Source organism: Anolis sagrei, chromosome 4 (assembly GCF_037176765.1).
Source record: "Anolis sagrei isolate rAnoSag1 chromosome 4, rAnoSag1.mat, whole genome shotgun sequence".
Taxonomy (NCBI): domain Eukaryota; kingdom Metazoa; phylum Chordata; class Lepidosauria; order Squamata; family Dactyloidae; genus Anolis; species Anolis sagrei.
Window position 1 is genome coordinate 139,266,188 of NC_090024.1, and position 15,356 is coordinate 139,281,543.

Consider the following 15,356-nt stretch of genomic DNA (forward strand, 5'->3'; position numbering starts at 1 on the left):
CATAGTTTTTTAGGTATAAAGATTTGATATGCTTTTTTCCCCAGAGGAATCAACGTCTGACTAAAGTGAACATCCTCTCTCTTGTTCTGGGATTCCTGGAATCAAGCCTTGAGTTTTCTATTTACTCCTGTTCTAAGTATCAAGTGTTTTTCCTGGTTTCCTGTATTACTTCAAGAATCAAGTGGTTTCAATGAATCATGTACTTGTGGATCTTTGTTATAGCTGCCATGTACTTCTGATCCTCTGGATTGCTGTGTTCTGTCAAGGTTTGAGTTTAAAGATCTTGATTGCATTTTGGTCTCATGGATTAATGTTTTCAAGTCTTTCCAAGTACCTTGCTTTACATGGATTATATTTTGTATTGACTTTTTATTCTTTTACCATTTTTGATGAAGGTATATTTATACCTTAATAAACTGCTTTGCTTATAACTGAACTCTAGGGTGTGAGATTGATTTAAAGGTGCCTTTCCAACCCTGGTGTGCGACACTTTATCACCAATCCTTGTTTCCACAACAAGCTCAGTTTTTCAAAATCCAATTATCACAGGGACAGAAAGTGAGGTGAAATCTTCTGAACAGGTGCACAGATAGCACCACAAGCGTGATAACCTTCTCTAGGCTATCTAAAGCTTATACGTGTTTGTAAGTCAGAACAGGTATTTTTAAGTGTAACACTGGATACATACACACACACACACCGGGGGGGTGGGGTGGGGGGAGGTGTGACTGAAGTTACACTTTAAAATGTACCTGACTTACATACAAATTCAACTTAAGAACACAGCTACACAACCTATCAATACAGTACTGCCTGTATTGAATACCAATGGGTATTTACAGGGGGAAAACAATGCTCAATTAAGTAAACTCACTTGCAGAATCAAGCACTGAGTAGAATGAAGATTAGGAGATCCATTATCAGAGTTTGGCGACAATCTAAAGACGACTTCCATACTCTAACAGTGGCAACTACATAATTCCTGACACTTTGGGCTGTTATTCTTGACTGTTTCTTCTTGAAGGAAGCAGCATGTAATTTTAGTTATTTTCTTTTTGCTATGAGATAGTATTTGAAAAACTATTAAGTTTTTGAAGACTATTCTCAATTTGGGATTAATGTTGCTCCATTATATTTTTGTATGCTAAAAGATTTCCACCTATCATTGTCAGAGCTCTAAGACTTAAAAACAATTAAATATATAAAAACTATGTAGACGAGTTAGGGACACTGAAAGGCATTTGAGTTTAAATAAGGGCAGACAATGTGATCTGGTCACTGTTCTTTTATTGTCACATAAAAATAAACTTCTCATATATGTTGGGAAATCTTCACTCAAATCTTATTAGCTTTTGTGCAAATAAGAAAAGATGAAAAGGAACTTTACCTTCAGCAATTTAAAGAGAACACATTTTAACCTCTAATAACCCACATAATATCACAAGCATTGACACAAAAGGTGTTTCACAGCAAGGGACTAATTATATCTAGCACTTAAAATTATCAGGCTTCGGTTTGTAATACATTGCCTGTATCTATGACTTAAGTCTCTTAAGCTACCAGAAGGATGTTCTTTGATAGAAGTCTTCCCATGCTTTGAGACTTTTATTTAGTCCTGACATGCTCAGAGGCTATTTGTGCAAATGCAACAAAATGGCCAGGCACAAATTGTGGACCTCTCAGTCAAAAGATATTAAGCTGACCTCTGCCCTAATTCAGGCAAATTAATAATAATAAACAGTAAAAATAATAATAATCACATTTACGGTCCAGAGAAAGTTTAAAGTTAAGCAGCAAATCAGAAGAAAAATAAATCATGATAAATAAGACAAAATAAAGCACAAAACCATGTTAATAATAACTCTAAACATCAATCATAAATATAAACTAGGTGATAATTAAGAATTAACACTGATAACTGCAGTAAAAGTTGTTTTTCATCTGGGTAACTGCTGCCTTTTGAAAAGCTGACTTGTTTTTAATGTGAATTGTAATGAGAATGGAGATTTACCTTTCCCTCTTTGTATTTTCTCCTTTTGTTCACTTAGCTTATCCAAGGGCAAATTGGTCATTTCAACACCATACACAGTTCTGGCCAAGACAGATGTCAGAGAGTCCATGATGTTAGCCCACTCTGCAATTAGTTCTCTCCAGTCCGTAAGAGAGGACAGAACCCGCAGGAGTTCATCCCAGAGTTCTCGAGAAATATAGACACTTAGATTAGCTCGGATCCAGGCCACAATGAGAGTCTGTGGTGGAGAGACAAAGCGAATGGGGCAAACAGAATGACTTTTCACTTAAAATGTTACACTCTTTGATTTCTAGAGACAATAATAAAAGAACATCCATACACAGATTAGTCATTGCAGCCAGTGCTAGATTGTACTAAGTAAACACAAGAGCCGATCAATGCAAAAGAAGTACCCCATATATTCATGTACATGTCAAGAAATTTGTTAAAAATCAACCCCCCAAAAATGGGATGCACTTATCTACAGGTCAGTGTAAATACTGTGCCTTGTCTTATTTCAAAAGTAACCAGCCAGACCTTATCTAAGAAGAATTGAGAAATGCAAGAGCTTAGTTCATCTAAGGTGAACCTAAAAGAAGCACCGTCCCCTCTACTCTCTCCGACATGGCTCTGCTTCTGGCCTTTTTGAATGCCTGCCAATTCCCTGACAATGGCCAGGGACATCTTGCCCCTGAAGCAGCACTGTCCTTTCCCTACCCCATGGAACAATCCTTGACCCAGTCAAGGGTCATATCACACCTGCCCCTGACTTATACAGGTTGTCTTATACTTGAGTATATATAGTTAGTCTAATATGGCCTCACCCCTAATGAAGGAAAAGCATAGTGAAGGTTAAGCTAGTAGGACCTGGTAGCAAGGGGAATGTTTCTGCATGTTTTCCTTGGGTTGCAGTAATTTTGCCACTCTATGTGTCCTCACCCACACATGGGAAAGAAAAGGAAGGGGCAAAGCTACATGCTCCAATTACACTGCCAGTTGGAAGCTCTATCGAGGGATTTTGTGAAGTCAAGGAGCATGATCACATTTGGTCTGTGTAAGGCCAGAAGGGGGAATATGACCTAGCACTCAAAATTGGGGCTTTCCTACCCATAGTCTAGATAAGTGCTATCATTTTTTTAAAAAAATACAGCAATGTGCTTTTCATTCATAGCCCAGAGTATTTCATCTGTGTAAATAATATAGCATTTTGCATAATGATTCAATTCTGGAGCTAATTAATTTGTACTGTGTGAAAGTGCAGTGACAATTCAGATTCAGACAAGAGCACGAAGAAAATTCCTTATGAAAGAGTAACCATGAATAAAAAAATCAATAAAAGTAGAAACCTCTACATTTCACAATAGCTGAGAAAAATTCAGATAAGATTCTTACATCTCTCTTTTATTAATCTCCCCATCTCACTCCTCCCTTAAGATGCTTATCTTTCCTCACAAATTAAAACATATACAATTTGATCATACTGCAATTATTTTCATCTGCACAGACTGACGAACCTAGGTAAATTCAGAAATCCACATTCTAGTCATAAGGAAACAGCAAAAATAAGCAGCAGCATATGTTGTTTACAAACACGAGAACTTTTACAGAAGGAAAGCACTCTCATACTGCCAAAGGCACCAAGGAATACATATTTTAGTATTCTATCAACTCCTGTTTTATGTTCTCTACAAAGAATGAGACATACCCGGAATAGTACACCTGCTAAACTTTGAGCGAATGTGTCTTGCATTTGGTTATCTTTTGATTTGCTCATAACAGCTTCTGTTATCCTGAGAAGAATTTGAAGCATTTGTTCCCTAGGACAAAGTTGGACAAAGACATCTTTAGAAATAAATCAGATATTAAGTTAAAATGTAGTATTTTTTATATTTCATATAAAAATATAAAATGTCTAAAAGCATACATATTATATAGAAAACAGAACTGAAAAAACTGGAAATGGAATTAAGGAAAATGCAAAATATTTAGGTATCACACTGAAAAATATGAATTGTTTTTATGTCAAATTAATTCTCTGAAGACATAAGAAAAAATTAAGAGGGTTATGCAAAAATGTTAAAATCTAATCTTGTCCTTATTAGGAAGAATATTCAGCGATAAAAACGATTGTGTTACCTAGGATGTTGTTTTTATTCCAGTTAATACCGGTTTTGACAAAGAATTTGCCATTTAAACAATGGCAGAAAAGATATATCTAAATTTATTTAGCAAGAAAAAAGCCTAGAATGAAATTCAAAATATTACAAGATGTAAAGTGATGAGAAGATTTGGCCTTACTGATTTTGCCAACTGTTGTTTCGTGGTTAAAAGAATGGATGATGCTAAGAAATAAAAAGATTACTGAAACTGGAAAGAATGATCGGAAGTTCAGATGCCACAGATTTGACAAATCTAATTGAATGTAGATTTTAATAATCACTACGTAAGATATGCCTTATTTTAGTAGCTTATTTACATTTAGACCATAAGCCATTCGCATAAATAAATGCAATATAAACATTTTCATAAAGTAAATGGCATACAGAGCATACATATTTTAAAAAATACAATTAAAACCTATTAAATATAAACAACAATTAGATTACAAAAGATGAGATAAGAGCATCCCAGAACAATCAAATACAATATCAGCAATAAATCTTGTCTGAATGTTCATTGCTGCCAGGGTGAAAAGAGAAACCCATCAGTTACCATATCAGACAATATGAGATAGGAGATAGAAAATGTTTTCTGAAACATGTCCAGAATTTAGTTCTTGGGTCAGTGGAACAAATAATGCGACAAATCCTCAATTTCTAGAAAAAAGGGCCAAAAGAATATGAGAATATATGCCATTGATTGTAATGGTTTGAAGGCAAAGTCAAGCTGTATAGGTTTGCCAAGGTTTTGGGAATGTGAGCCCTGTGATGATCAAATTTAGAAACTCCATACCACAGGGGTCCTCAAACTAAGGCCCAGGGGCCGGATACGGCCCTCCAAGGTAATTTACCTGGTCCTTGCTCAGGGTCACCCTAAGTCTGAAACGACTTGAAAGTACACAACAACAACAATAACAACAACCCTATCTCATCAGCCAAAAGCAGGCTGACATTTCCTATTGAAATACTAACGAGTTTATATTTGTTAAAATTGTTCTTCATTTTAATTATTGTATTGTTTTTAAGTGTTTTTTGCACTACAAATAAGATATGTACAGTGTGCATTAGCATTGGACTGTATTTTAATCATGTTTACTATGTATTAATTTAATTCAATTATTTTAAGTTAACATTGTATGTTTTTAAGGCATTGCGGAGGATCCAAATATAAGCCGCCTTGAGTTCCCCTTGGGGTAGAGAAAGGTGGGATATAAATAAGGTAAACAAACAAATAAGTATTGTAAAGTAGAGATGCATGTTCTGGTAGTTATACATACCACTGGTGTGTTCTATTTCATCTTTTTTCTTGAAGTGTGTGTGTGTTTGTGTGTGTCTGTATTCACAAAGCCTCTCTTGTGAACTCAAGATAGATTTTCTTTTAAAAAAATAGAGTAGGACATGATTGAAGCAATTTTTGATATCTTGCATTCCAAACCATAACAAAGGAACCTTTTAAAATTCTTCAGTTTTTAAATAAAGTTAAATAAAATAGATGCGAGATTTAATAGAAGAACTGACCTCTGCCCTGAATTAAGAGCTAAAGGGGTACCAGGTGGAAGTATTTTCTTGAGAAATGTATTCTGAAGAGCCTTCCATTTGGCTATCTAAGGGACATCCCATTCCTTGACAGTAGGAATCATACAGAATCTAGATAATGATTTTGCCCTGGAGTATTTTCAGGGCTGGAAAACCAGGTGGCTCCCTACAATATTGGAAAATCGAACAGATCTCAAAGCTACTGTTCTAGTAGCTTCGACATGGGGCTTCCAGGAGGTTTCTGTAAAATCAATACCTGGGGACTTAAATTTCTAGCATTATTCAATTTGATAATCATCTGTAGGCCGCTGAAAACGAAAATGTCTTTTTCTATACACCATTACTTTTGTTTTAGTATATCCTATTTACTTGAATCTAATGCTCACCTCTTTTGGCTAAATTACCTTGTCAAATTAGTGTGTATTAGATTCACATCATATGGTAATCTTAGTGCTGAGAAAAAGCTAAAGGAGAAGCACCTGGAGCTCCTATTTGAGGGACATCCTGGGATTTGTAGTTTGGTGAGGCATCAGCATTCTTTGGAAGAGAAGACTCAAGACCTTGTAAAACAACAGCTCTCATGACTCCATACAATGGAGACAGGCTACCTAAAGTAGATTCATTCTACATCATAAATGCACCCCAAAGTTTTTTTTCCCCCATTGCCGGAAGCTTTGGTGCTCTTACATTTTCGTTTTTAAAGAAGGGACTCTAAGCAGATGACAACTGTAAGGGCCAAATGACAAAGAGGACACTTTTTGCTGCTGCACATGATATTTAGCAGCAAATACTTTATTTGGTTTCAGGGTTTTGAAAATTGAGGTGTGCATTAGATTCAATGGCGCATTTAACTTTGGCCCATTAATTGCTTCTCTGTTGCAATGCTTAAAGGGTTGGGTTTTTTTTTTTTTTTTTGGCAGCACTAGATGGCAGTATGGCCTTGGAAGAAAGCATTTATTTCCTCTGTAGGCACCCCACTATTATACTTGTGAATAATTCATGGGGGGAGAGCTAAACTTGAAAAACCCACATTGGTATTATATGAACCTTGGATTTTTAAAAACCCCACTTCATTAATATAATAGGGACTGCAACCTGTTCAAATATTACCACAATTCTCTTACATGCATATACACTGGGAAGTTTCTCTACAGCAAGCATATGAATACTGTGAGGGAATATATACAGAAGTTGGCTAAGAGAACATCTGATGACTCTATATGACCTTCATTTATCATTGTTTATTCTGTTATAGGCAATATGCTACTTTGCTTGTAAGATCCTGTTGCACTATTCTTTTGCCAGCTAGAATTATTTCTGGTGTTTTTGCTCACCTATTTTCCTCTTTTTTGGATACTGTGTTATTAGACTGAACTGAGCTCTCTTTCAAAGCCACATGTTTCTGTAGAAAAGCATTGAAGTAGTGTTAAGAAGCTCAAGTTGTTTACCATTTTTTTCACAGACTGAAGCAACAGTCTGAGTAGTTAAAAGCAGAGTACCAGAGTCTACGGGATATGGTTGTTGTTCAATGTGTTCTTTTGTTCTCAATAATAAACAATTTCTCAAGCATAGCCATATCTGCCTCATTTTACTCCAATGATATTCTTTCCTGATAGGCAACTATATCATTGCCAGAGATTTCCAATAGCTCAGACAGAGACTAATCTTCTACAGCCAAACCCAAGTAACTGTTAGCAGTAGAAATTGCAAGCAATGAGCTTTTGGCTTTGGCCTGCCCATAAACCATCCTCAGTTTACTGGAACTGACTCGGGCAGTGGGCTCCTCCATAATTCACTTACGACACCACAACTGATAAAACCTATCTTTCTCTGGACTTTTACCAAACTGATTAGTAACCTACTGCCATCATTAGATAAAACTCTCTTCCCCCCCACCTCACCTCACCTTCCCCAAGGACCTCATATCACATTTACCACCCACCAAGAAGGCCTAGGACGTTTTTTACCCTCCCCATTATGTACTCAATCTGTACCTAAATATGTTATTGATTTAGATGTGTGATATATTTTTATACATATGTGAGGCATTGAATTTTGCCATTTATTATGTTGTAAAGCGCTTTGAGTCCCCCAGAGGTGAGAAAAGCAGTATAGAAATGCAGATAATAATAATAATAATAATAATAATAATAATAATAATAATAATTTTAAGGGTGCATCTACACTGTAGAATTAATGTAGTTCGACACACTTTAACTGCCATGGTTCAATGCAGGATTTGTAGTTGTAAAACTACAACTTCCATGATTCTATAGCATTATGCCATGGCAGCTAAAGTATCTAGCTGTTCCTGGGCTTGTTTCAGAGTGTTTTTATTACCACTGAATTATCACCAATTGTCACAGAAAAAAAACCAAGCAAATTTAAACAGCAAGGTTTTGCATTACTGAAATTTTATGGTTCATGGTTCTTAGCTTATGTTTTCAATAGCTGGTAATAAATCCAGGAGGCAAGGTAAAAAGGCAATGTAGAGTTTTGAAAACAGTTCAAACAAAATGGCAGCAATGATGCACAGCACTGAAATGCAAAAACCAGTTTAAAAACCCAAGCAATCAGGGCTGGATAGAGGGGGGAAAGCAAATAAATAAATAAAATTATAGACTGTGTTTATGCATCTCAGTAAGAGAAGGTTTTTTTTTATAGAAAAGAAACAACAGATAGAGAAAAACACATAAGATATGAAGATAGTCTGGAGAACCAATGAGACGATATAATGAAAACAAAGCAGCAGTCTTTGTTCTCAATTGTTTGAAAGATTTACAAAAGTTTGAATTACAATTATACAGTAAAGGAACAACTAATTGCTAAAAAGTATGTGTTTCTATTAAAATGAAGGATTGTATTGCAAAATGGGCTAGTTTTACATTGCATTATGTTTGTTTAGAGGGAGAAAACATGGAGGCAGTGACAGACTTTGTATTTCTAGGCGCAAAGATTACTGCAGATGCAGACTGCAGCCAGGAAATCAGAAAATGTTTACTTTGTGGGAGGAGAGCAATGGCCAATCTTGATAAAATAATTCAAAGTAGAGACATCACACTGTCAACGAAGGTCCACATAGTGAAAGCAATGGTATTTTCTGTAGTAACCTATGGATCTGTGAGCTGGACCATAAGGAAAGCTGAGCAAAGGAAGATAGCGCTTTTGAACCGTAGTGTTGGAGGAAAATTCTGAAAGTACCTTGGACCGCAAGAAGATCAAACTAGTCCATACTCCAGGAAATAATGCCCGGCTTCTCACTGGAGAGAAGGATATTAGAGGCAAAGATGAAGTACTTTGGCCACATAATGAGAATACAGGAAAGACTAGAGAAAATAAAGATGCTAGGGAAAATGGAAGGAAAAGGGAAGAGGGGCTGACAAAGGGCAAGATAGATGGATGGTATCCTTGAAGTGACTGGCTTGACCTTGAAGGAGATGGGGTAGCGACGGCTGACAGGGAGCTCTGGTGTGGGCTGGTCCATGAGGTTAAGAAGAGTCAGAAGCGACTGAACAAGCAACAATAACATGTTTGTTTCTATGCTTATAGCATGGTCATTTTTGCTCTGAGTAGTTTTGTAAGAAAAAAAATCTTGCAATCAATTGTAGTTTTTTCATTATTTTGTTATCACTTGAAAAAGAAAGAAAGAAAATAAAGATCACTTGGAGAGAATATAAATATTTACATTACAATCCCTAAAGTTAACAAACTGATAAATCACAAAACTTTTTATTTACTCCTTTACACTTGCCTTAGTCATGAAAAGAAATAAACAATTTCACCTTGCATATACACACACATCAGTCTAAAAAACAGAACAATTATAAACAAGATATTCATATTTTGTTCCCCCTCCCCTGAAAAGAAATCTCTTGCCCCGTTTCCCATGTTTTACATTTAATTTCAGATATTTGTGCAAGGTGCCAAGTTATATTGTTTCAGAATTCCCATCTTATTGTTTCAGAATTCAAAATGTATTCTCGTTGGTTAGGTGAATTCCAGCTAAGCAGAGGTATATAATAAAAGGGAAATATCTAACAAAAGGGAATGATTTTCTCTGTTGTGATCAGGGAGCATGCGATTTATAAATCCTGAAATGCCAGTGAACAACATGTCTTTTTTCATAAGGAGATACAAAAAACTCTATATGTGCATTAATTTCAGATCATGCAAATAAATACTCATTATTTCAACTGAATTTATTTTTGATGCAATACATTTCTGCTTATGGCACAAAAATAACACTACAAAATGTTGGTTGTTAAGCCTATTTTAATCCCACCATTTTATAAAATTCACATCCATATTTTTAAAATGTGTATCTTTCTGAAAGTATCAGTCATTTTAACTTAAATATACCTTGAATGTATCAGAACCATTTTCAAATATGTTACATGATTAGATTAACCAAACTTAAACTTAGGGTAGTTACTAAAACATACCAGGTTTTTTTATTCATTGGAAGTTCCATGATCATGCGCCTGAATATACTCAAAACTGCTCTGCATGCACCAATTTGCTCCTTCAGAAGTGCAGGTATCTCAGTACATGGTTCCAATAAAAATACATTAGCAGCGTTTGTTAAGAATACCTTAATATTTTTGAAAAAAGAGAAAAACACAACAGTAATCAACACATTATATTAAGATTTATTTTATTTTCTAGTATGTTACTATTTCCTATTTAAACATTTAGATGAATATACAAAATCACCTTTTGACAATAGGGCATTGCTTTTGCAATTCATTTATGTAAAAAGCCATACATACCATAGTCCTAAAACATTTTGATCAAGTAGCAATGGGACTTCCTATTACATCTTTTTTTAGCCTTGTGCAGTGCATGACTCTATAAAGCAGTAGAAGACTGTGTGCTTATGTACATCAGAAAGTTTAGTGTGGTGTAAATAGGCCCTTGAGCAGCCCTGGATCCAGTGTGATTGTGCCAAATCCAGAGCTGTTGTTTAGATAGTCCTGGAATACCCCTGATCTCCCGGAGATGGAGGTCTACACCTCACCTTTTTCATATTGCTACCCTTTCCTAGCCACCTAGGCACTTCTGTTGGTGTCAGAAAGGGATGACTGAATGACCAGCAAGAGTGGGAGTGATCTCACCAGTGTTCCATCTGGATAGTGGATTAGTCTGAATCAAACCTGATCCCACTGTCCAGACTTCCTCAAAGTCCCAAGAAACTCCAGAGTTTCAAAAAAAAAAAAAACTTCATAGTGTCTTCTGACTTGATTTAAAGCAAAAACAAAAACAAACAAACAAAAATCAAACCAAATCAACCAATCCTGCAATACACCTTGGTAACTGATGTACATATCGGGGATAGCTAGTGGTTCATTTGCAGTAAGTACAGTTTTGGTTTTTTGCAATGCAAACAAGTCCTGAAGGGATACACTTAGAAAAGATACCATTCAGTGTAATATATTGTCTAATGACTCTCTGCAGGACTGAGAATATCTGGCATTATGAAACCTGTTGAAGATCGCTATCAGGGCATCCCTAGCAAAAGAAAATGCTATTAAGGTGCACAGATATTGCCCTTGTGCAGTTTCCATCACCTCACCCAAAGCTTACTCATAGGACTAGAACACTGCAGAAAAATAACACTTGTAACTAGTTGCTGTGTACATTCTACTCTTTTTCTGTATCTGGCAAGGCTTGTATTTTCTTTGTATTCTACAGAAAACAAGGGGCTGCATACTTAATATCTAATCTCCTGCTTTTCTCATATACCTTACCTGTAGGGCAGCTTGAAGACCAGCTTTAATGTTCTTGTTTTCATCTTCTAATATACATCCTCTGTTAACAGCACTAGAGAAGGAGTAGGTTCTCCCCCAACTGGAGGATCGTTTATGTCCTGAGTGGCCAGATGAAAGCTTTAAAAGATACATTAGTCAATACATAATACAGGACAGTTTTGTTGTTTATTCGTCCCCCTCCCCCAATTTTATAAAAATCTGGACACCCTTCACATCTGCTAAAGGATGTGGGGGACAATTTTACTTTATTTTGGAATCACTGGCTGTTTTAGGCCCAGGAGAGGTCTTTATTTAAACAAGGAGACAAATTAGAAGTTGAGTTCTGATTTATTCCCTTGTCAAACAAATACTTCACCTGTGCTTAAGAGAGCCCAAAGAAGCCCAAATATATGTTCCTCGGCATGAATTTATGCATATCACAACCATGAACATTGGAATGTTCCGGCCCAAAATACCTTGCAGACCGCATCTCGGCCTACGAGCCCACGAGGACCTTGAGATCATCTGGGGAGGCCCTTCTCTCGGTCCCGCCTGCCTCACAGGCACGCCTGGCGGGGACGAGGGAGCGGGCCTTCTCGGTGGTGGCCCCCCGGCTGTGGAACTCCCTCCCTGCTGAAGTTAGACAGGCGCCCTCCCTCATGGCCTTTCGTAAGGGCCTGAAAACATGGCTTTTCGAGATGGCCTTCAATTGAGTGCTATGTTATTGGAAATGATGACCGGAATGGACTATGACTATGAGACTGATTATGACCCCTTGATAAGACGAAGCGGATTTTTAGTATAAGTAGTTGTTATGTAGTAGTAGAATGTTGTTGCTGTCTTGACCTACTGTAAACTGTCTTTTCTATGTTTTTGTACACCGCCGCGAGTCGCCCTAGGGCTGAGAGCGGCGGTTAATAAGTGCAAGTAATAAATAAATAAATAAATAAATAAATAATGTTACTGCAGAAGAAAATGGGAAATTTCAATTGTTGTATTAAATAATTTAACACTCTATTAAATTAATAGCACACATAAACAGATCATGGATTAGATCATTTATAATCAAGTGGAAATGAACTGAGGAATATCATCAAATAAACAATGCAAACACAAACTTAGAAATATAGAGAGCATCCAAAGATGTCCTATGTTGATAAACAGCTTTTAGATGCAGAAAAGGCTCCATTTAGCAGAACGGTAGATTGGGGAATTTACTGTGAATGCTCATTCTGGCCAAGGGGAAGAAGCCATCCAACCACCCAGATGAGTAAGGGTTCATGTATGGAAGAGTATTTCTTATTGAATCCATAGCTTCTCCTCAATTCCTTTCCAAGTCAAATAAAAGGAAAGTGGAAAATGAGATGCTGATTGAGAACGTTGGACAGGCCCAAAAACAAAAGAAATTCCCAGGTAACTAAGGTTAACAGATGCAAAAAAATCAAGATCAGCAAAGCCAATGTGGAATAATGAGAACTATTGTTGCCTTTTCCTGTCTGATCTTCCTGAGTGACATCGAGATTAGGGGAGTTGAAAGGAAGGAATTGTTTTGCCAGTTCACCTGGAGGGTACTCTGGGCCTCTATTCTGAGGGAATGGGAACCAAAGAAGTATCTGGAATTCCTGAGTGTACTTTTGTTTGAAGAAAGACCATCATGTCCAAACTCCATTCCCTCAGACTGTATACACCACTACTATAGAGTGCTGATTCTACACCATTGCTATGGACAAGAGTGAAATCATACCCAAGATGACAGGTGACTCAACAGGTCCTCTAGATTTATCAGGAGGTCTGTCGATCTCTTTTTATGTCTAAAAGGGCCTCCTTTCTGATTTTTTTTCCTATTCTCGCTGGATAATTGGGTCATTTTTATTGCTGGTTATAATAAAGCTGTAGTCTTGAAGAACTGACAGGGTTGTCACTAGAACTTGTTGAGCTACTAGGAGTGTATGAGACTTTAAAAGGATATCATCCAAGTATTGATAGATACACATGCCCTACATCAGGCCTCTTTAACCTGCGGCCCTCCAGCAGTTTGGGCCTCCAACATCCAGAATTCCTAACTACAAGGTAGCAAGGGCTTCTGGGAGTTTGAGGCTCAAAGAGCTGAGGGGTCCACAGGTAGAAGAGGTCTCCCCTGCTTGTCCTGCTTGTATGACTCCTTTATTGGCTGAGACTGGAGGGGGACTAGATTTCCAACAATGCCTTCTTTTCTCCCCCAACTGGAGGATCGAGTCTCCTTGGGGAGATGGTGGTGGGATATAAATAAAGTTTATTATTATTACTATTATTATTATGATTATTTTCATTCAGATAGGTTGTATACATGCAGCATGCTCCATGTTGTTCCAAAGGGTCTTCCAAAACAGCAGAACAAATGGGGAGGGGGCTTAAAAACTAAAGGGGAGGGCTAGGAGTTAACTTTCTCCATCACTCCATTGACAAAAGTCTCTGCTTGATCAAACTGAGAATCTGAAGAAAAATGATTTTTTGTACATTGTATCTTTTTAGGACTTTGTCTGCTAACATTTTTTTTCTTATTATGACTTTTGAGTTAGTTGGTGTATTTTGATTCTTTTTTGTAATGCTCTGTAATATATCTTGAGAAAGGGCAATAGGTACCTATTTTGAATGAAACAAATACTTTTCAATGCTTCATAGAAAATTAAAATTGAAACTTTAAGAACATACGCTTCCAAAAGTACTGAATCTCCTGTTAAGAATTATTGAATATTTAGTCAATGTATGAAGTTGAGCGTAAGTGTACTTCTGTCACTTATAGTATTTTATTTGCTATGTATTTTGTCTTGTTGCATTTAATTTACAGTATTCTGTTAAGTCATTAAGTCTAAAAGTGAAAATATCACTGCTTATTCTAAAATTTAACAGATAAGCACTGGACTGACTAAGGCCTCTTCTGCACTGCCATATAATCCAGTTCAAAGCAGATAATCTGGATTTTATATGGCAGTGTAAAAGGGGCCTAAGAGAAGAATAGATGCATGACCAGCGATAGTTAAAAGCAAATCAAAAGAACTATATTCTGTAGTTTTGTATTAATCTTAATATGTTCAGTCTTATCAATCACAATAATTTATTATCTTCATTTTATTATACATTATAAACTACCCAAACTTTTTAGTGAAGAATAGCAACATACATGTTTGCCGTCTGACTCGGTTGTTGAATTATCTGTGATGCCATCATCATCTTGAACAACTTCCTTCGGATCCGGTTCTTCCATGAACATAGGCTTCTCTTGCAGTATCCACTTCCTGTATACGTTCACTACCTTTTCAGATGAAGATATCTCTGATGAAGGCAGTAAAAAAGCCTAAAATGTGAACAATGCATTTTACTGACAAGTAACTGAAATTTTATTGATCTGTATTTAGGGATAATTTATCAGCCCATTCAATCAAGGAAGAAGCCATACTATGCAAAAGAGGGCTATGAAAGGAGAAGCCCACAGGACTACCACAGATCAATATTTCCAGCCAACATGCATTTTTTATTTTAAAAGGAGTTATGGCATAACATGAACATTCTGTAATAAAACCATTCCAAAATTAAGAAAAACAAAACTGGAAAGAAAATTATATTGATCAAGTTTTTGTCAAGGTCTTGAGTTGTTCAACCTAGTGTCCTTCAGATGAGTTGGTCTGGAATCCACATCATTTCTAATCAACAGCAACAATAGTGGGAATTCTGGTGCAAAGTTTCTTAAGGTACGCTGGATCTACATTTCAGATAATTGAGATTATCTGCTTTGAACTGGATTATATGAGTCTACACTGTTGCATAATCCAGTTTAAAGCAAATAATCCAAATTTTATATAACAGTGTAAATGGGTCCTCAATTCCAGAGAATTGGCGGGGGGGGGGGGGGGGGGACGGTTGTAA

The 15,356-nt window shown here is 36.6% G+C and overlaps 1 protein-coding gene across 4 annotated transcripts in view; it reads right to left on the minus strand.

Annotated features, from left to right (window-relative positions):
* RALGAPA2 (Ral GTPase activating protein catalytic subunit alpha 2) overlaps positions 1-15,356 on the minus strand; it is a 158,284-nt gene that overhangs the window by 107,241 nt on the left and 35,687 nt on the right. For all 4 annotated transcript variants that reach the window (XM_060774081.2, XM_060774080.2, XM_060774083.2 and 1 more), the window contains 5 exons: positions 14,614-14,787; positions 11,454-11,591; positions 10,149-10,297; positions 3,717-3,828; positions 2,012-2,249 (listed from right to left, as the gene is read on the minus strand). In XM_060774081.2, the coding sequence (XP_060630064.2) occupies positions 2,012-2,249; positions 3,717-3,828; positions 10,149-10,297; positions 11,454-11,591; positions 14,614-14,787 (811 nt within the window). The remainder of the gene's footprint in view (positions 1-2,011; positions 2,250-3,716; positions 3,829-10,148; positions 10,298-11,453; positions 11,592-14,613; positions 14,788-15,356) is intronic.